Raw genomic sequence first — 22779 nt, 5'->3', positions numbered from 1 at the left:
ACTTTGATAATTTGGCACTCCGAAAAGCCGGCCCGTTGTCGCAGACGAGCGTCTTTGTGTGTTTAAAACACTCAGCTTTGAGGAGGTCTATTACGCTGTTTGCGTCTTCTTTGCCAGCTTTAGCCGCAATCGTCCGTGTGCACTCATCTATGGAGAGCAAGAAAGCTTGCGTTCGCTTGACTCCTTCCCCCTTCTTTTTGAGCTCCGCGAAGTCCAAATGAATTACTTCGAACGGGATGCTTGAATATTCAGGGTTTGTCATAACGTCTGTCGATTGCTTGAATTTAACTTTGTTCACCTGGCAGAGGTGGCATGTGCGGATGTAATGGCTGATGTCGTTTTTCATGCCCGGCCATGTGAATCTCATGAGCAATTTCTTATAAGTGCGCCAGAAGCCATCATGTCCACCCGATTCAGGGGTGTCGTGGTATAGATGAAGAATCCTTGGAATCATAGTTGGTGGTACGTGATACCTTCCATTGATAAACTGGAGCTCTTCTGTACCTTCCCATAGCTTAATATGATTGATTGTATCTGGATTATTGCTTGATTCCTGTACAAGTAATCTTGATAGTGCGTCAGCGTCAGTGAGGAGTGGGCCAGGACGGTGCGAAATTACGAAATCAAATTGTTGCAGATAGTTCACCCATCTAGCAATGCGGCCTCTTGGCTGGGCCATGCTCAGAAGTTGAGTCAATGCTTGATGGTCCGTGAAAAGTATGAATTTGGCACCTTCCAGGTAAGTACGAAAGTACTGCACAGCTTTTAAGACGGCCAGAGCTTCCTTTTCTGTGGTACAGTAATTATTTTTGGCGGGTTTCAGAGTATAGCTGTAGTACCCCACGACGTAGTGTTTGGTTTGATCAGCTTGTTTGGATGGCTTCTGGTATAGAACTGCACCGGTAGCATAATGTGATGCGTCCGTGTTCAGCACGAAAGGCAAGGAAAAATCCGGTATTCGCAAGATGGGGTCCGACGATATTAGTTTTACAAGCTCACGATAGACAGCTTCGCACTTCTCGTCCCAATGAAAAGGCACGTCTTTCTGAGTTAAACGTGTGAGGCACCTTGTTCTCAGTGCGTAGTCTTTGATAAACGCCCGGAAGTGTCCTGCAAGGCCAAGAAAAACGCGCAGGGAGTGCACATCATAAGGCTTTACCAGCTTGGAGATTCTTTCTACCGATTCTTGCTTGGTGCTTTTAGTCTGTCCATCAAACACCCTGCCAAGAAATACTACGGTATCTTGAAAGAACGCACTTTTCTTGAAGATGACTTTGAGTTGGGCAAGACTGAGGGCATGAAGAACTTTTGAAAGATGAGTACGGTGTTCGTCCTTTGTCTTTGAGTAGATGATGATGTCGTCGATGTACACATTGCAAAATGTGCCCAGGTAAGGTTTCAGAATGTCCGTCATAATCTTCTGAAACCACGCAGGGGAGTTTTTCCAACCAAATGGTAGGCGGTTGTACTCAAACAAGTCAAATGGGGTTATGAACGCAGTGTACTTCTTCGTTTCTTCACTTAGTGGAATCTGCCAAAAGCCCTTGCAGAGATCTATTCGTGAAAACCAATGGCAACCACCGGTTTCGTCAATGATGTCGTCGATTCTCGGCATTGGATAAGGTATCAATTCAGTTTGACGATTGAGAGCCCGGTAGTCTGTGCAGAGGCGGAATGTCCCGTCTTCTTTAGGTGCAATAGTGATAGGAGAAGCAAATGGGGATACAGAAGGCCGGATGATACCTGCGTCTAACATTTCTTGCAACTCCTTTTTCAGCCACACCTTTTTATCTCTGGACATATTATAGGGGGTTCTACGAACCACTGTTTTATCTGCGAGCTCGAAAGGAACGACATGGGATTTCATTGCTGGAGGGTAGCTTCCTATGCATATAAGCTCTGAGTACTTAGTTTTGATGTCTTCGTGGTGAAAAATTAGCCTTGATACACTAGGTTCTTCACCAGGGTCTTCTGTTCTTATCGTGTCTTCGGCCATTACCTTGTCATCCCAATAGAGGTTCATCTTAAGTTTTTTCATGTCTGGACGGGACAAAAGAAAATCGTAGGTGACATTGGGAATGGCCAATACGTCACTGGTAATAGCATTTCCTTGAAATTCAATAGCCAGGGTTACCCATTCGCTATGCATGGTCACTGACCCATCGTAGGCTTGGACACGCAATGTTCTACCAGCGTGCAGACGACTGGCATCCACTCGAGTCTTGTTGATAATAGATACCGAAGCTCCACTGTCAACGAGAGCCTTCACTTCAATGCCATCTACCTTAATGGGGGCGTACAATAAGCTTGACGACACCAAATATACTGTCTCACTGAAGCTCTTTTTCTGGGGCTTGTGATGCACGGTAGACAGATTATGTGGAAGTAGGTTGCCGTGAACTGCGGTAATTGGTTCTTCACCATCCTCACAGTCATGATTTACGCTTCCCAGAGATTTGTTTATGAAGCTGTGTTCACATTCAGTTGACGGCAATGACTCTAGATTGGAATCAAGTTGCTCTGTTCTACCATCTGGCTGTCTTCTCGATGTAAGTCTTGGCACTGAGGTCTGTAGAAAGTTCAGAAGGTCATCAAACGTTCTTGGACCTTTGAGCTGGACATGACTACTGATCTCGATACACAACCCTTGCGTTATCAAAGCTACAACAGCAGAAGACGACAGCTTCGGTTCTGCAGAATACAACAGGCGACGCTTCTCAAGACAGTACTCAAGCAGAGAGCCACCTGTATAACTGAACCGCAGTGCCGCATCCCATCTTTCTACTGCGTTGCCTTCGAAAGCCCCTAAAAAGTTGCTTTTCCACAGTTCCCAACATGTTGTTCCATAATCCATGAGTTGCACGTCATACCATTTTCTGGCTATACCGCCCAAATAGCGGCGCATATGCAAAATCTTTGTATCGTCGGAGTGCCACAGATTCTTGTCACAGGCGTACTCGAAAAAACACAGCCAGTAGTGTGCATTTTGCGATTTTCCTTCAAAAACATCTGGTTCAACAATACTTCGTGCTGACTGCTCTCGACTAAGCGCTTGGACGAAAGTTCTCATTATTTCGATCTGTTGTATAATGTTCCTTTGCAGTTCCATAACACTCAAGTCTAGGCTCACCTTCCCGGCAGGCGTTTCCTCTTTGAGGGTGCCACGTCGTATGGGTTCCAGAACGAGTTCGCTCAGTGTCTGCAGTTGTAGATTCACTGTCACCGATCCTGTTTGCACGAGGGCTTGGCGGCTGATTGCAGCTTGTTGCAGCACCACGTTGATCAGCGCGGTAGAACTAACTTCAAGAGGAAGGTCCGTCGCTGGCTCACCGTGCACTTGGTATCGGGTGAACACAACAGACTCTGATGACGCCTGGTCGACGAAAAACGTCACCCGCATCGCTGGTCTTCGAAAACTGTCGGCTGCGCCAAAATGTAGCGTTCCTAACTAGAACGGCAACAGAAATGACATAATCTAAGTGAGACGGGTGTCGTCCGCCATTTTATTCCAACTTCTTCCTTCTTACTTCTCCCCTAGCACCTTCCTTCGTCTTCTTTCATGCGTCCAGCGCAGACCGCTTCATATATATATATATATATATATATATATTGACTACACTAACAACGCAAGATCTGCTATCAATATGAACCACGTAATTCCCAAAGCCCGATCTAACTACAGCAAGTAAACTGTTGATTTTAGCAGTTTTTAATTTGTAAGCCGCCACCGTTTGTTTCAAAACTATTGAAACAAAACTGATTTATTACAGAATTCACAAAGTTTCATTTGAAACAACCTATCCCTATATACTATTTTGTGTATTTACTACATGAATGTGTGTGCTCGCACTGCATTAGTTAAAACCACAGCACTTCATATAATGTTTATTAGTTACATGCGAAATTGTTAAAATGGGCATTGATTCTACTAGGTGCTTCAGCATTTTTTGTACACTCTCCTCATTGTGTTCATCTCTTTGCTTGCTCGTAGTGTCGCCGGTTTCATTGGCCCTATGATTCTTGGCTTCATGGCGCAGAGGACCGCTAGTGCCCGCTGGCATGGCCCGCTGGCATGGCGTGATTCTCGGTGGTCTCGAGACTCCGGCCGCTAAAAGTGCCCTACAAGTGCTCGCCGTGCTAGAGCCGCTTATCGCAACTCTTTATATGCTATAAATATTTTGTTTGGCGCTTGTGCTGTTCACGCAGGAGAGGCCCCCACCAGCTTCGTCCTAACGCCTCTATTTTTATGTTCACTCAAATTGGTGACTACAAACTTGATGCGAAGCCTGATTGTGGCTTCATGGATGACATTTGTGAATGTTTATTATCAGAGTGTTGAACTTGCTTTCACCTTTGCGCATCTCTCTTGCTATGTCATCATCATCCCTCATCACATCTTTATGTCCCCGTTCCCCCTCCCCCTGTGCAGAGTAGCAGGCTAGAGCACCTTAGCTCAGGCCGACCTCTCTGCCTTCTTTCTATTAAATTATCTCTCTGTTAAAATGGGCCGCTTTTCTGGAGAACTTGTTCATATCTTCAATGTGTTGCTGATTAAGCTTGCTGCACAATTGTCTTGTTTTGGTACGTTTACATAAATTGCTGTCTTTCTAATTTTTTATAGATATTTTTTTATGTGCCTGCTGTAACAAACTTTTGTTCTCCTCCGTGCAAGCTATGTACCGTACGAACCGTAGCAATGCTTATGCCATAGAGTCACTACTACTGCCAAGAATTCCTAACGAAATGTCATGAAAACAAAAAGGCTAGAGAAGTTCTCAGAAGTGTCTACTAAATCATAAGCATTGGTTGGCTCGCCTGTGACTTCGTTTTTGCTTTGTTTTGTTCACTTGCTTTTGCTACCTTATGCGCATCTACCCATGGCCTTTGCGGTTGAAAAGAATGCCTAGGCTTTAGTAGACAATTCTCGGACTTTCTCACCGCATTCGACCCCTTCAATGCAATCGTACAAAATGAGCCGGAACGCCAGGCACGAGCGCGTCTCGACGGAGCAGAGCGTTCTTCGTGATTTGGGAGAGGGAAAATACGCTAAAGGAAACACCAGCGGCCGCGGTAGCACGTGAGGCGTTGCGTGAGGGGAGAGTGCATAGCCGCCATGTACACCGTGCCGCCATGTCATGTCACACTCGCTGTCACTCTCGCAAGCGTGTACTATGCGCGCGTTCCTTGTCCGTACGCAAGCTGTTGCCTGCGTACTGACTGCGCCTCGGTGAGGCCAATGCCTCCTTTACTAGATGCCAGCCGCGTTGTCCGTAAACTCGGTTCCTGGCCCTCTCCCTTTTCTCTCCTCCGCGAAAAGGCAACGAGCGCCGCTTGTGGCGGACGTCTGCAACCTAGATCACGTGCTGCGGCCTCGGAGGTTACCATGGCGTCTGTTGCCATCTCGGAGGCCCGCGATAACGCTCGCTAACAGACGCCCGCTCACACAAAGCGCCGGCTGAGCATTCAGCTGCCGCTGCCACATCCGCCGGAAGTTGGAAAGGCAACGAGCGCCGCCTCATGGAATTTAGGCTGAACTAACTTCAACTAAGGGAACCGCCGCCGCAATGGGAAAGCGAGTGACGCGGCTGGCATCTAGTAAAGGAGGCATTGGTGAGGCCCAGCGAAAGCGCTCCAAGCGTCTCCATGCGCTCCTTTGCCCGCGAGGAGTTCATCACTTGCAGGACGCTTAGCAGCGTTCAATTCGACATTAGGCCACCCCGAGATCTCAAGTTGGCCCCCACCCAAATTTAAACTTGGCCCACCACGAAATTAAAGCTGGCCCACCTTCAAATTTAAGTTGGCCCTCCTCCAATTTTAGGTTGGCGCACCTTAAAATTTATTTTGCGCCCCCCCCCCTCCCCAGATTTCAACTTGGCCTATCCTCAAATTTGTCTCATCCGAAATTTCAAGTTGGTCCATACCCAATTTAAGTTGGCGCGCCCTAAAATTTCAACTTGCCCCCTCCCCCCCCCCCCCCAGCTTTAACTTAGCCCGCCCCCAGATTTACTTTGGCCCATGTCCAAATTTCAAGTTAGCCCACCCCCGAATTTTAAGTTCTTCCAGCCCAAACTTTTATGTTGGCCCAACCCTATTATAAGCTTCCCCGAGTATTTTCTAAGGAGTTCTATGCATCTATATGTGTATTCTTCTTTTTTTATTTAAATTGTTTCTTACCGCTTGAAAGCTAGCAATCATCTACACTTACACTACCATGACGATCAGATGCACCCCCCCCCCGCCCCTTGTTTCCCCTGCTTATGTAATAACCCTGTGGGGTTTCTAAGGGTACTGTAAATAAATAAATTAAATAAATAAATAAATAAATCTTTACAAATTACGATTTTTTGTGCAGATACAAGGCATTGCACTTTTCACGTTACAGTGCAGGGGAGCTCATTAAAGAAAGCTTAAGCTTTAAAAATATTGCTCTCCAATCCACGCTATGAAGGTAGTTGGACAGCGAAGCTGTAACTGACTACAATGATTGCCCATTACGACCTAGCCTGAAATTACTAACATGGCGACATTCAGACGCACTTTACCTATTAGCCTAAGACGTTTCAACGGCTTGCAACTTGGCTCACGCCACTACTCCGTGTACCTACGAAGAGTGGACCAGAGAGAAGACACGTGCATTTAACTCAAATTTTGCCACGACCTGTATGCACGCTGCTCTTCAGGAGTACTCGCTATTAGCCCCGAGAACGAACACGAGCGGCGCTGCGAGCGCCGCTCGCGTGACGTCAGGGCACGGACTCGCGCCTGTCATCTGCTACAGTTCGGGCGTTTTCCGGGCGCTTTCTGCGGTGTTTTCGTTTGTTCGCCCTCGTTCTCTCTCCTTGTATACTTATGGTGGTCGTCTCAAATATATTTTTGCGACGTCTTCCTTTGCGAACATTTATTCAAAGAGCTAATTTCTTAGGCAACAATGCAGCTCTCGAAGGCAACGCTACAGTGCCAGCCGAAGCGACGCAGACCAGCCCATTGCGGGTTTTTCATGCGCGGATCGACAATCGCAAAAGCATAACCTATAGGAATCCAGTTATGATACCATACCTGCCGCGGTGCAACAAGTATGTCACAAAGCTGGCTATATATGACTTCTACAGCAGTTACATTGATTTTATTCCGCTAAAACAGGTTTGCTCACGACGAGTAGTTCATGGTATAATATCGAATTTTTGCATTTCCTCACAGAAACGCTCGGCAGTAGCACGGTGACTTAACTAATACTGGCTTAGATTCTACACGCCTCACTTGCTTCTTTAACTGCTTGTCAACATTAGGCGGTTCTTCACGTGTTCATTTTTTTTAAGCGACGGAAATTTGAAGTAAAGTTAATGAAGGCTTACAGCTATTTACAGAGTACAAATAGGAACGTACCAATATATATTCCCTTTTCCGTGCTACACGTTCAACTCACCTCTTTAGAGCGCGTTTGTTAATGATTAATAATGCATGTTATGTTCCTCTTTTTTTGTCTATGTTACCAAGTGTATATCATTTATTTATTTCAATGCCGCAGTGTGTTTTGCATTGTTATCGTGGAAATATTTCACTGTGCTTTCATATATTGTATAACTGCAATGTTTTATGGCCACTATATAAATGTAATTTATATGGCGCTTGATGTGTTACCCCATGCAGCCATATTGTACCTAAGAGGGTGAGGTTACCTCAAGCCGCGTCTGTGCGGCTTTTTTCCCTCATCCACCTCCATTTACCACTCCTCTGTACATGTGTGTGTGTAAATGGAAATTAATAAATCAAATCAAATCAAACTCACTTGAGAAATTTACTGGTGCTTGTTGCTTGAGGAATATACATGACGAATCTGTTTGGCAAACTGACACAGGCTGCTCGGCCCAATTTGTTTAGTGAAGTATGCCTGCTGGACCGCATAGCTGCAGCCAGAAAGCAGTCGAAGCGTCAATGACTAGTAGTATGGGACATATTGAAGATATCGAAATTCCCCCTGTGGAGGGTCAGAAATCAAGTGAAAGTATATGCAAGGCTTGTGGTGTTTTCTTTATGAATGTTTGCGATTGGATTGGAGCAAACTTAAATTAGCCTGCAAGGTTCTCTTTTTTGTACCGACGAAAGTTATCCGTTTGTATAATTAATTAACACTGGATCGAGACATGGTGAGACAAAAGGTGCTTGCATTTTCCTTTTGTAGGCAATCTAAGCTGCGTAGTAGTAGCTCGAGAATACTTTAGCCATTCCAGTTGGCGCTGTAAAAAAATGCTTTATGGTTTTGATTCGAAGTTGAAGTGAACTGATGGGTTTCGCGAACATAGCGTACCTCGCCATACGGACAGTCGATTGCTACCGTTACGTGATCAGGGGTGTGCCATATTGTCGATAAAGGCTACTGAGGGCCACTATGATACATTTCATCACTTTCAATTGAGTGGCTCTCGATCTAAACAACGAAACTTCTCTCTCAGGTGATTGCTACTATGGTGTTTGTGAATTAACTATGTAAATACTCTACATGACGCGCCGTCGTGTTAGCAGCCATGAGCAATTCGTTTTTTGGAGGCCTGTTTCAGAGGGGCATGAAAGTAGCAGCAAACATTTTCATAAGGAATGCGCGCCTAACTATTTTTTTACGCATTAATGAATGACCATATTTGAATAGAACACACCAGAGTAATAGGAATCATGATGACAGCTTCGCTGGGCAGTGTCTTTCTAACATCGGATAACATGTTGACGCCAATTACCAAATTTTTCTTCCACGTAAAATTCAATACCTCTCATAGCTAAATACTAAAGGAATGTTAAGTGTTTAGCGAAGCATCATACAAAACTTCGCGCGTTGAATTTGCAGATATTCTTTTTTTAGTCAAAATTTACCGATAGACACGGCGCATATATCCATTGCAAAAACTAGTAGACCCCTTTAACGCTACTTAGCTTGCGATATCCAAGCCGCAAAGTTTCTCGACTCACACGCTTTTGAAGAAGAAACTGTGGTTAAGGTATGGCAGCTGAAAGAAGCCGACTTATTCTTCAATACGTACGGCTCGAGCCACCTATACCCCAAGCATACACGAAGGGAACGAGCGCGCGCGGCAGCCGAGCGAGCCGGAGCGAGCGGCGTCCTGGCCGTGACGTCACTCGCGAGAGGGCGCCATTCCTCTTTCTCGGGGCTAATACGCGGCCTCCCTATAGCTTTGCCGCAACACAAATCAGTTGCTAGGCGGGTTCTTCTTACTTGCGAAGGTGTGGTTACGTCACTCATCATCATCATCATCATCCTGGTTACGCCCACTGCGGGGCAAAGGCCTCTCCCATACTTCACTACCTGCTTCGTATGCCACAGTTTCCCGCTTCCCGGCAACTGCAGCTTATGCAACCGTAATCATTACCGAGAAACGCTTGCGGCAAACGCTACGCGCGAAGGCGAACTTTCCGGTTCTTTTTTTTCTTTTCCCCGCACGGCCGGCGCCACCGCAGCCGCGGATGCAAGCGCCATCTGCTGGTGCTGCAAGGAACCCGGCGGCGCACACGGCGCAAGCCTCCCTAGTTTTGTCTACGGACACAACAGACCCATAGCGAAGTAAAGCTTTACAGCTATCATTGTAAAAAAAGAAAGAAGTGTCATTGCATTTGAGAAGAAGCCTTCCGGATGTATGAGCACTGACGTAGGGAAGAAAGCCACGAGAACGCGTCGCATTTTCTACACAATAGGGGAGAAGAGAACAACCGTTGACTGATAACCGATATAATATACGCGAGCGTTTAAAATTTCTGATTATTAACTCCTAAATATAACTTGTACAACTATATAGTTCCATAGCAAACACTCTTGGAATAGCAATCTCCAACTCGAGGTTATGTACCCAGGCCTGCAACTAATAGAGAGTTTTAGTATAGCGTAAAGCAGCAAACGCAAACAGTTAGCGTTAGCGTTAGCGTTGCGTGCACCACACTGCGCATGCGCTATACGTAAACGCTGCTGGAGCTCTTGCGTACGTACGCTATTTTCAGGATTTAGCGTTGAACGCTAACGCACGCAAGGGGAGCCTTACGTACGGCAAGATGGCGGCGCCAGTCGAAGTGAGAGCAGCCCGCTTCGGATCTATCGAGCCGTCTGCCTGCACTGCTAGGCTCTATCCTTCCCCACTAATGCTCGTGTTCGCCTTAGATTTGTGTGATGATGCTTCGGCAGCGGTGCACAGGTGACAAATGGGCGTTGTTTACGATATAAGTTCTCGATTAGCGGCGCAGTAGGCTTAACGAGCGGGTTTGCTCATGGAGTTAGTAGAACAACTCTATGGGTTTGCTAAATGTGTTTGCTGTATCCGCCTCGAGATGGCGCCCAAGTGCACTTCGCTCGTTCGCTTGGTGTAAAGCCGCATGTGGAACCGATGCATGTCATGTTTTCCGCGGCAAAACACAGTAGTGTGGTCGCTGCTGTGGTCACAATGCGTGTGCGTTTTACCAACGACGACGATATGAACCTCGTGAAGGAGGTTTTCGCCTTGAACCCATTCGGATGGACGTCAAGGTGGGCGTCCGTTGCAAAAAATGGGAAAGAAGTGGGCAATCCGCTTTTTGGAAGCGAAATTGCCGGCGAAACGTTGTATAGCTTCGACGTTGAGTGGATCTTGAGGACACGTAGAACCTGCGCGGTTGCTCTCATTCCCGAAGCATGAGGGTGTCTGTCATCCCAACCTAAAAAGGACACGTAATATGGGTCCCACAGAACACTCGATCGCAGCATGCCAAGATAAATCGGTGTGTTTCGCGACTCTCGACAAAACAACGCTCAAACCAAACACCTACATGCGTAATTAACGCAGCGACTGTGGCTTTCGATAAGCTTGACTTAGGGACACACTTGCGGATTCGGCATTGGATAAGCTCGACATTTCGTGTGGATTTGGCTTTCCAGTACTTTGTGTCTTTACATCTAGATGGCGCTGTATTTGTTTGCGTTAACGTTAACGCTTTTCTCCGTTCCGCTATTCTAAAACACTACCTTGTGCCGCGCAGTGCAGTCTTTCCTTGCGTTAGCGGTGCGTCGCACGCTAACGCTAACGCAAGGATCTTACGCTATACTAAAACTCTCTAATGTTGCGCCGATGAAGGCTCTGCCAAAGCGTCCCCAGTGTGTCGTCGTTCACCATGCCTATAAATAGCAATCTGACGCGCGAAATTTTGTTTCTATACTTTCATGGTTGCTACTTCAATGTTTTAGTTTAATAGAAATGCGCTGTGAAGTAAACGAATCATAATCTTTGAAGTATTTAGGGGCTACAAAACAGGCTTAGTGTAACATTTTAATAAAAATGAAGAGTGCACCCAGGAAGAGGAATGAGACTGTGTGGAATAGCATTGGCGATTTCTTTTGTAAATGGGTCAGCTCAAACGAATGTCCGTAGCAATATTATGAGATGATTGTTAAAAAACTGGCTGTGGCTTAAATAAGGTTAAGCCCAGGATGCGAAGCATACTAGCCTTTATTTTAACGCGACAGCGCTAAGGAGCTCGTGTCGCAGAAAAGCCGGTGTCGTCGGCGTCGGCTCAGGCGTGCGGCGCTTGCTCAGGCGCACATTTCGTTGTCGCGCCGAACGCTGCGTTGCTCGACGCTCACCGCGTCCGATGCGGGGCGCGTAGTCGCTGCGCCGTAGCAAAGCCACCTAGAAACAGTCTCTGTAGCACGCCGCAACCTTCGCTTCTCATTCCAACGAGCAGCTCTGTCTCCAGGAGGCCTCTCACCTCGTGAGTGTCTAGCAGAGGCAAGCGCAGCTGCTTATATACCACCGCGACGCCGCGAGCGACGGCGCGAGTTGGAGCCCCGTTTCTCCTCTGTCGTGACGTCACGGTGTCACGTGGTCAGCCTTGAAGGCGACGCCGCGAGCGACGGCGTTAGTTGGAGCCCCGTTTCTCCTCTGTCGTGACGTCACGGTGACACGTGGTATTGAAGGCGACACCGCCGCGCCTGAGGAGCTGGGTTGAGCTCTCGTAATATGTTTCGCATAAAATCAGGGCCCTTCGGTTAGCCCCCTTTCGAAACGACAACAAGGGAAGGCAATACTATCGTTCGTTCGAACTCCACAAACACAAACGTAACGGTTCCTCCTTCATTTCTATCTCTGACTTTGGCGTATACACGAATTTAGCACCATGTACAGTCGACCAAAAAAGTTTACGGACCACGGGGTCTCAGAAAATGCTAAATATACGAGCTGCCTTTAAAAGTTGCCAGTAAAACCGTACATCACAATGTTGTTCGTATATACCAGTAAAGGCTGGAAATTGTAATATCAAGCTGCATTTGGAGGCTGCGGAGATATTCCGCTTTTTGTCAGGTCTCTTGGTCCGTAAACTTTTTTGGTCGACTGTACAGTAAGCTGTCACTTTGGGCGGCGTATGAAGCATCTGATCGTGCTCCCGGGCAACCAGCTCCTCATCGGCATCCGCGGGCCTGTCTGAGGTCATTGTGTTGCGTTCCCATGATTTATGGTCGTATGTCATGTGTCAAATAACGTAGAAAAAGATCCTGCAGGAAAAGGAAGGCCCAGCTCGCCATAGGAGCATCTCTGCTAAGTTAAATGAGTTACTTCGAAAAATGCGATTTATCCGATGGGCGGACTCAATGACGAGTTGTACTAAGGAGTACCTTGAGACCTTGGAAACTAAATACAACCAGTTGGTTCAAGTGAAATCCCATAGACAAATCCAAGAACTGCGCTTACAGAGTAAAAATGAAGATTGTGTTGCTCTCATCGAAAATGCAATGAGTATTATGCAAATACACCTCGAGCATGGCACCAAATCTTTAAACCTGGCTGTGATAGCAAAAGTTATTCAACAACACTTTAAACAACAGTCCGATGATGATGAGTTGGATGAACCAGCCGATCTGATAACGAGTCCATGAAGTTAAGAACCATGTGAGAATTTCATAGTTCCAGAAGAAGAGTTCCTACTAAGCCTAAATGACGATATCACATTAGAAGACATAAAGCAAGCACTAAAGGACATGAGCCCCAGAACAGCCCTAGGCTGCGATGGACATTTAACCAACTTTTATGCAGCCGTTCTAGAACCACTCGATGAAGCCTTATTATTGATGGTCAAAATGGCTTTCGAAGAAGGCAGGAAGCCGCCTTCCTTTAGTAATGGCCGCATAGTACTTATCCTTAAAGACGGGGCACCACCGAACAACCCGAAATCTTGGCGTCCAGCCAACTTCTCAAGGCTTCTTCTTCTTCTTCTTCTTCTTCTTCTTCTTCTTCTTCTTCTTCTTCTTCTTCTTCTTCTTCTTCTTCTTCTTCTTCTTCTTCTTCTCTTCTTCTTCTTCTTCTTCTTCTTCTTCTTCTTCTTCTTCTTCTTCTTCTTCTCTTCTTCTTCTTCTTCTTCTTCTCTTCTTCTTCTTCTTCTTCTTCTTCTTCTTCTTCTTCTTCTTCTTCTTCTTCTTCTTCTTCTTCTTCTTCTTCTTCTTCTTTCTTCTTCTTCTTCTTCTTCTTCTTCTTCTTCTTCTTCTTCTTCTTCTTCTTCTTCTTCTTCTTCTTCTTCTTCTTCTTCTTCTTCTTCTTCTTCTTCTTCTTCTTTCTTCTTCTTCTTCTTCTTCTTCTTCTTCTTCTTCTTCTTCTTCTCTTCTTCTTCTTCTTCTTCTTCTTCTTCTTCTTCTTCTTCTTCTTCTTCTTCTTCTTCTTCTTCTTCTTCTTCTTCTTCTTCTTCTTCTTCTTCTTCTTCTTCTTCTTCTTCTTCTTCTCTTCTTCTTCTTCTTCTTCTTCTTTCTTCTTCTTCTTCTTCTTCTTCTTCTTCTTCTTCTTCTTCTTCTTCTTCTTCTTCTTCTTCTTCTTCTTCTTCTTCTTCTTCTTCTTCTTCTTCTTCTTCTTCTTCTTCTTCTTCTTCTTCTTCTTCTTCTTCTTCTTCTTCTTCTTCTTCTTCTTCTTCTTCTTCTTCTTCTTCTCTTCTTCTCTGCACTCTAGACCGTTTTCAGAAATGAAGATCCTTGGACCATGATCGTACGCGTCGATGGTACAGAAAGCCGCGAAAGCGTTGCTGAAGAAAATCAAGTCGACAGGTCTTGGCAACCGTGTGTATAGACTCGGTGCAAACCTTCAAATGTGCGCGAAGCTGCGCTGTATCTCCTCTCTCCCTTCGTTCCTATACACCTTCCCCCAGTGCAGGGTAGCAAACAGTACGTGCGTCTGGTTAACCTCCCTGCCTTTCCTCTCTTCTATTTCTCTCTCTCTCTCTCTCTCTCTAGGAAGTGCGAAATAAACTTCCCTTTGTTGTCATGTGTATTTATGTACATTTTTTTTTCGGTGACAGTTTTATACCTCCTGACAAATGGTAAACGTTAAAGATAGCGTTGTGTGTTTCTTTTTCTGGTGACCGTTTTTCGCCTGCTGACAAACGTTAAATGTTATCGCTCGGCGTAAGACGTGCCTGCATGAATCAGAACATTCTGAACATTGTCGTAGCCGATTCTATCTGTTGCCTGTGTTGTCGCCGAACCTTTTGTTAGATAATTGCAAGCGCAACGCGAACGGTGCTGTACATTCTAACGCTTACGCGAGTAGCAGCTATAACGCTGGAACGTTCGATTAGTCAGGTATGTAACTAGCCGACGCGTTTGACCCGCAGATCAGATTTCGACGATCGACGAATGTGCTCGCCGCTATCATGGTGCTGAGTGTCGCTATTTTTTTTCTGTGCACAGGTTCGCCCAACAAACAGTTAGTTTCGTCACTTGCGATATGCCGCTGTGGTTGGTAACTGTGGTGAACAGCCACAGCGAACGCAACCACTGAGCGTTGTGTCACTGTATTGATGGAGCGCTGTTCTAAAGAAATTAAATTATGGGGTTTTACGTGCCAAAACCACTTTCTGATTATGAGGCACGCCGTAGTGGAGGACTCCGGAAATTTCGACCACCTGGGACTCTTTAACGTGCACCTGAATCTAAGCACACGGGTGTCTTCGCATTTCGCGCCCATCGAAATGCGGCCGCCGTGGCCGGGATTCGATCCCGCGACCTTGTGCTCAGCAGCCCAACACCATAGCCACTGAGCAACCACGGCGGGTAGGAGCGCTATTCAACCTGTTTCCCATTAGTATAGTTCACGGCCTTTGACTGATCAGGCCATTTCTTGGCGGTGCCGCAGCACGAATTATTGTGCATGAATTACGTTCTTCGCCAAGCGCGGCGACGGTTAATAAACACGAAACAACGTTGCAATGTGTATCGTCGTTACTTTGGGGCCCACACCACGAAGTCTATAGTGGGTACGGACCAGTGGACGGCACACAAGCACAGCTGTGAAGTCACGGAGGTAACACGTCGGGGCTTCTTTCATTGCAATGGGCAATTACACAGACGCTCCAGGCGCGTTTACGCCACTGGCGTCGTCGTGCTGTCCTGCTATCGACGGCGCACGCGCGGCCCAGGCTTGAAGAGCTTGACGCTAAGTGCGTTTGAAGAAGATAGCCGCGTGCGGAGTCACGGGAAACCGAAAATAACTACGGACAGATGATGATTGTAGTGTTTTGTGGCGCAAGGGCCAAGTATGGCCAACGAGCGCCAGGCCAGTGTTAATGAGTTCGAAGTGGTGCGATGAACTACGAGAGGTGCATGTGACGGGGCCTGTAAGCGGCCTAAAGGAGAAAGTCGCCGTAAAGTGCGTGAAATCGACATGCAGTACGATTACGGCAATGACTAACGACGTATACTGTGAACATGAAAAAAGAATGCATTGCGAATAAATAATAGAACACACAAACTGAAGTGCCACAGCCTAAACAGAACCCTTGAAACCCAAGCGCCTGGAGGCATATGCTGTATATATTAAACACTATCACAGCAACATCCTCTGGCGAGAAGATGTGCTAAGAACTTCTCGGGCTAATTACGTGTAATACGACGTCATTCAAGAACTCTGGAACCAGGTTGGTGTAAAAAAAAAAAGAAACGGCTCTGCACCAAGAAATACAATGGCATGGAAAGGGTCTGATCCCAGAGGGAAAATGTTTCTCTCTGGTTCGGCTTCCCGACAACCGAGGAGCACGCGGAGGACAGTGCCACTCGCCTGAACTCGACAAAGCCCTTGGAGAGCAGGATGGCAAAGTAGTCTCCCTGGAGCTCCGCCGTCTCTCCGGAGTAGAGGAGCAGGGCGTCGTGGGTTTCCGGCCGAAACTGGAGCGTGATCTGCATCGACTTGTGCGCGTCCCGGAGCGTAGGCAGGGCGAGGTACGAGGAGCCGGAAAAACGGGGACGTCGCAGGTCCACTTCTGCGCACGCGCCCCCAATGAGAACTCTTTAGAAAAAAACCACACATCGACGCAAATGCCAACAACACGCCAACAACACAGTTCAGATTGTAGAGGACCGGCGCTTACACGAAGCACACAGAAAGGACACACACACACACACGCACACACACGCGCACACACACACAAACACACACACACACACACACACACACACACACACACATACACACACACACACACACACACACACACACTGGTAACCGTATGAGCGTACTGTTTCTTACCTTGAACTTTACCCAATCACAAGCAAACAACAAGGATCGGAAAAACGAAGTCTGGAACGCATAGCAAACCTATCGCGATACATACAATATCTTCTCTCTTTTGCAGAAGCGCTAAGGACCCACTGACGCACACGTCCTGTTACTTGCGTACTTCAATAAAGATGGGGAACTTTCGAGAACACCGTCAGCTGTTAACACTGTGATGCCCAAACTGTTCCACATCAAGAAAAAAATTAGGACTCGTTCACTTTTATTTCTCGCGTATAGAAGAGTTAGCTGTAATACTTTACTGAGTTTTTCGCACGCGTGCAGAAAGAAAACGAGAAGTTATTTGTAGGCTTGGGCGTACATTGGAAGCTTTGATAATGAATCAAATATTATGCACTAACTATTCGTACTTACAAGAACACCAGTCGGTATTTTCATATATCAAAAAGTAACCAAGCATTTCACTACAACCGGCTGGTAAAATGTGGTTACTGCTCTCCGTCTGCTAAACGAAGCATCGCAAGCCATCAGAGATGAAACTGTGACAAAATTTTCGAAGGAACGCCAAAACATGAAAAGCGTCCCCCGCGGCTCAAGATCGAACCCTGGGAGACTCCGGCGGGAACTAGGAGACTGTGCGGCGGCATTCGTGAGGGCGTTCTTTAACGCGACAATTGGGAAGTGCTGACGCTTTTAGGTGGCGCCGGCTGCGCTTCTCCACTTACAAATACCTAGTACATTAGAAGGCTACACCAGTAGAAAATTAACACGAAACACATTAACACTGAGAGACAACGCGCAGAAGTCAAACACACTCAAACTTCGTGTCTGTAATCACACTAAAGTCGCGTATGTACACCAAAGACAATTTACAAAAATGCGTCGCCCAAAGCACACCTGATCTCATTTTACGCTGCTCATTCCCGGCGTTCGCTCCTTCATTATCCTACGATCGTATACGCAGGACGAAATTAAATTGTGCGGTTTTACGTGCCAAAACCACTTTCTGATTATGAGGCATGCCGTAGTGGAGGACTCCGGAAATTTCGACACCATGGGGTTCTTTAACGTGCACCTAAATCTAAGCGCAGGGGTGTTTTAGCATTTCGCCCCCGTCGAAATGCGGCCGCCGTGGCCGGGATTCGATCCCGCGACCTTGTGCTCAGCATCCCAACACCATAGCCACACTGAGCAACCACGGCGGGCATGCAGGACGAAAGCCTTCTCCCGGCGGTCTGGTTTGCACACGCACTCAGCAGCAGCAGCGGAGCAGACAGTTGTACGGCGGCTAAAGACGCTTTTGACGAACGTTACAGGTTGGAATCGTGGCCTCAAACCAGTACCTGAGACGACGAAAGCTGGAGTGGACGAGCAGGATCGATTAGATCAACCGGAGGCCACGCGGACCATCACGTGGGGTACACCAACCGCTGCTGCCTACAAAAGGACATCGCCACCCTTGGACTATCGCACACGCACTCAGCAGCAGCAGCGGAGCAGACAGTTGTACGGCGGCTAAAGACGCTTTTGACGAACGTTACAGGTTGGTCTGTTCTCTTCGCCTATCGACGGCACTTTTGTTCTGTTACGTTTCCTGCTGCTGCTGGGTGCACTCTGTGAGCGAACTTTACTAGTGTGCTGGGTGCTATGAATGACATATGTCCAGCATGCGATGGCAGGATTCACGAATCGGAGTCGTGGTTGCTGTGCTCAGAATGCAAGTATAGTTACCATATCGGCTCATGCTCTGCGGTGACTGACAATGCTTACAAAAAGAAGTCTGTTGCTGCTAAAAAATCTTGGATCTGCGTGACGTGTAAAGCGTCGACTCGAGGCGCCAATTCTGCGGAAATGCAGAATGAGACGTTAGAAAAGAAGTTCACCTCAGAGCTTGCGGCAATTCATCTCAAGCTTACTGAGCTACTGGACATCAAATCAAAGGTTGACGATTTGTCCCAAATTAAAACAACTGTTGATAGCATTGAGGAATCTATGAAAGTTATGTCCAGTAAATACGATGATGTTCTTACTCAGATGACACGGCAGTCCGCAGACATCTCAGACCTCAGAAAGCGGGTTGTGAAGCTTGAGGCCCACGCTAAAGAAACAGACGTGGAAAAACTTCAGCATGAGTTGAACGAGCTAGATCAGTACAGCAGGCGCCTAAATCTTGAAGTGAACGGTTTGGCCTATCACGAAAATGAGAACCTTCTGGTAAAGCTCAACCAACTGGCAACTGAACTTGGGCTTCCACAGCTTTCCGAGTCTGACATTGAAGCCGCCCACAGACTAGCTTCTAGAAACGAGAGGAAGGGAGACAAGCCCAATACTGTGATGGTGAGGTTTTGATCTCGTCAAACTAAAGAAAGATGGCTTGCAAAGAAAGGACAATTGAAGAAAACAAAGTCAGCTATATTCTTCAGTGAAAACCTCACGGCTTGCAATAAGAAGCTTTTCTGGGAAATGAAAAATAGGGCTCTTGAAAATAAGTACGATTTCGCATGGCACAAGAATGGCAAACTTTTCGTGCGCCGCAGCCCGAGTGATAGGGTGATTAGAATTGCAACAGTGCATGACCTAGACAAAATACGATAACATGAAAGATAGCTGATCGCAAGAAGTGCTTACGTTCTATTCACAAACATAACAAACTACTATGATACTGAGGCCTTCCAGAAAATTGCTTCACGCCAGAAAAAACAGTTATCACTGATTCACCTTAATGCGCAAAGTCTTCAAAACAAAAAAGATAGTGTCGACTACTTTTTGAACAGCCTAAATCACCAGTTTGATTTCTTAGCTTTCACTGAAACATGGTCTACTGATAACCATGATACCGTGCCATTTACGAACTACAGTTGTGCATCAATCTGCAGGGAAAACCAAAGGGGTGGTGGTGTATCGATTTATGTTCATGACAGCGTTAAATACAATATTGTCAAAGAATATACTGTAATATCCTCTCACTTTGAATCTGTCATGATAGAATGTCAAAGCCTTTTAGTAGTTACTATATATAGGCCCCCTTCTGGAAATGTGTCTGATTTCCTTAATTTCATGGATGAAATGCTTGAGTATTGTGAACAGAATGGCGCACGCGTGATTGTTACAGGCGATTTCAACATAGATATGCTATCACCAAGCAACAACAAACAAAATTTTCTTGACAGAATGCTCTCTTTTGGCTATGAAAACACAATTTATGTACCTACAAGGATAACACAGTTGACTGAAACTGCCTTGGATTTATGTTTCACAAACTACAAAAATGAAATATGCACAGGGGTTCTAACACCTGGAGTCAGCGATCACCTGCCGATTTTTGCATTTTTGCCGTGGTGCGTAAAAAAACGAAATCCAGCAAATCCTACACAGCGTAGACAGATTAACCAAGAAACAATTAAGCATTTTCAGAATGTTGTCGCTGACACTGATTGGAGCTGTATTTTCAATAATACTGACCCTGTGAATGCCTACGACATATTCATAACAAAGTTAACAGACCTTTATAATTTAGCTTTTCCGATTGTGGTGCATAAGATAAACAAGAGGGCGAGAAAACCATGGATAGACGGTTCACTTTTGAAAAGAATGAAAGCAAGAGATAAGTTGTTCACCGAATTCATAAAAACAAAGCGCTTAGACTATTTGGTTGAATTTAAGCAGGTCAGAAATAAGATAGGATCTGACATTAAAAAGGCGCGATTTAGCTACTATGAAAAAAAGTTCGCAAACATACTCAATGATCAGAAAGCAATTTGGAACGCTGTGAACGATCTTTTGCAAAGGAAAAATACGAAGACTATCTCTCAGCTTCAAATAGAGGGCAGATCTTGTTCAGGTACTTTACTTGCCGATATGTTCAATGAGCATTTTTTGAGTTCAGGAGCTTCTGATATTTCAAATGGTTCTGTCCAGTCTTACAAATCGTATATTAAAACACACGTCTCGGAATCTATTTTCCTAACTCCCACGAATGAATCGGAAGTAGCCTCGCTGATACAGAATTTAAGTAACAAATGTGCTGTGGGTTTTGACAATATAAAAGCAGAACCTCTAAAAGCAGTTTCAGAACACATAAGCGCACCACTTGCACATATTTGCAACCTTATTTTGAGCACTGGAACATTCCCGGAGAAACTGAAAATTGCTAGAGTATCCGTTGTTCACAAAGGGGGTAATGAAAATGACATGAATAACTACAGGCCCATTTCCGTTTTGCCCATTTTTTCAAAAATTATAGAACGTGTCATATATGTGCGAATTGCAAACTTTTGTAGCTTAAACAAAATTATAACCGAACATCAATACGGATTTCAGAAGAACAAATGTACTGAAAAGGCCTTATTATCTATTAAAGATCAAATTATTGAACATTTTGAGCTAAAACATCACACAATTGGTATATTTCTCGACTTTAAAAAAGCTTTTGATTCGATTAAGCATGAAATTCTTTTGCAAAAGCTGTATGAATATGGAATAAGAGGTACGCCCCTCGATTTAATAAGAAGTTACCTTACTAATCGGTATCAGTATACAGATATGCAGCACTCGAAGTCACAAATGGGCAAGATCAAGTACGGCGTCCCACAGGGTTCTATACTTGGGCCACTTTTATTCTTATTTTATATAAATGACATCGTAAACGTACCTCTAACACCAGATATAATATTATATGCCGATGACACTAACGTCTTTTTCTCGGGTCAGGATATGTCTACTCTAGTACAAGAAGCGAACCTTTGGCTTAGCAATTTGTCGCTATGGCTGAGAACAAATAAGCTCGAATTAAACATTAAGAAAACAAAGTACATCATTTTTAAACCTCGGAACCATTGTATTCTCCACAATACGCAGCTCACATTCCAAGGAGCTTTAATTGAGCGCGTCCAGACTCAAAAATTTCTAGGCGTTATCTTTCAAGAAACATTGAATTGGTCCAATCACATAGATAATCTTCGCACCCACATATCGCGATCCATTGGCATAATTGGCAAAATCAGATGTTTACTACCCCTCTGGGTGACAAAGCAGCTTTATTACACTTTAGTTTACTCGCGCATACATTACTGCCTATTAATCTGGGGCACAACAACACAAACAAATAAAGATAGTATTCACAGGCTCCAAAAAAGAATCTTGCGTATTATCGAAAATGTTCCGCGCCGAACGCCTTCTGCTACACTTTTCCATAAGCACAGCACATTAAAATTAGAAAACATATTCCTTAAAAAACTAGCGACAGTCATCTACAATCAAATTAAATCGGACGCAGGTATATTTCAGGATACCTACTCGCGGGAAACACACACGTATAATCTTAGGAAAACCACCTATTACAGTGAAAGGATTCGAACCAACTACGGCAAGCAAAAACTAACGCACCTTATACCTTCATTTCTAAACTCTAACATGACGGCCATAAGCATAGTGAATGAAAGCCGATCAGTAGCAATTTTCAAAAAAAAGATGCATGCTTATCTAATGGCGCTTCAAACATGACATTTTTTTTCTTTCTCTTCCGTGTAAGACTTCCTTATATTGTATAAGCTTTCTTCCAGAACTGCATTGTGCCTCAAAATTCAGCCATGAAAATTTTTTGTCAACAAGCTGTTCATATCAATTATGTTCTAGTTCACTTATTAAAACCATGGCTTAGTTCTTTTTTTCTCTTCTGCATTTATGTATTCCATGATGTATTAGTGTTACATTATGTGTCATTATGTAGTGTTATATTTATGTATTATGTATTACAGGCTGAGTGTACTGCAACAATTGTTTTTCTTTTCTTTTTTTCGTTTGTTACTACATTTATGTATTATCTAGTGACTCGCTGAGTGTTGTGCAATGTCGTGGTCTGGGCGGGGATTGGCGCGTTGTCAGGCATTCAGTTGCCTTTTCGCCACCCCTTCCCGCTGTACCACTGGGTATGTATGCTGAACTGATGATAAAAATAAACCATTCAAACCATTCAAACTCGGGGCTCACCTTGGTCGCAAAAGGCGCCCGTGTAGCCGAGCCCGCACGCGCAGCGCACGCTGCCCGTCCGTTCGTCTTGGACGCAGCGTCCCGTCCGCGAACAGGACAGCTGCTGGCACGGCGACGCAATGCCCGGGGCCATCACCGACTCCTGCAAGGGAGATGGTTGGCACGCGCGAAAGGTTACGGCAAAATAAATCCTGCGGGACCCCGCAAGGTGGAGGGACGTTCACGAGAAAAAGAATTCGCATCCACACCAGACTGTAAGCACGAAGCTACTACAAAG

The 22779-nt window shown here is 45.5% G+C and overlaps 1 protein-coding gene across 1 annotated transcript in view; it reads right to left on the bottom strand.

Annotated features, from left to right (window-relative positions):
- The window catches only part of LOC139050101 (pikachurin-like), a 194567-nt gene that overhangs the window by 26310 nt on the left and 145478 nt on the right, over positions 1 to 22779 (bottom strand). The window contains exons 5-6 of the mRNA XM_070526314.1: positions 22503 to 22644; positions 16059 to 16260 (exon numbers count right to left, since the gene is read on the bottom strand). Coding sequence (XP_070382415.1) covers positions 16059 to 16260; positions 22503 to 22644 — 344 coding nt within the window. The remainder of the gene's footprint in view (positions 1 to 16058; positions 16261 to 22502; positions 22645 to 22779) is intronic.

The sequence above is a fragment of the Dermacentor albipictus genome, chromosome 9 (genome assembly GCF_038994185.2).
Source record: "Dermacentor albipictus isolate Rhodes 1998 colony chromosome 9, USDA_Dalb.pri_finalv2, whole genome shotgun sequence".
Taxonomy (NCBI): domain Eukaryota; kingdom Metazoa; phylum Arthropoda; class Arachnida; order Ixodida; family Ixodidae; genus Dermacentor; species Dermacentor albipictus.
This window is presented reverse-complemented; position numbering and strand designations above follow the sequence as displayed.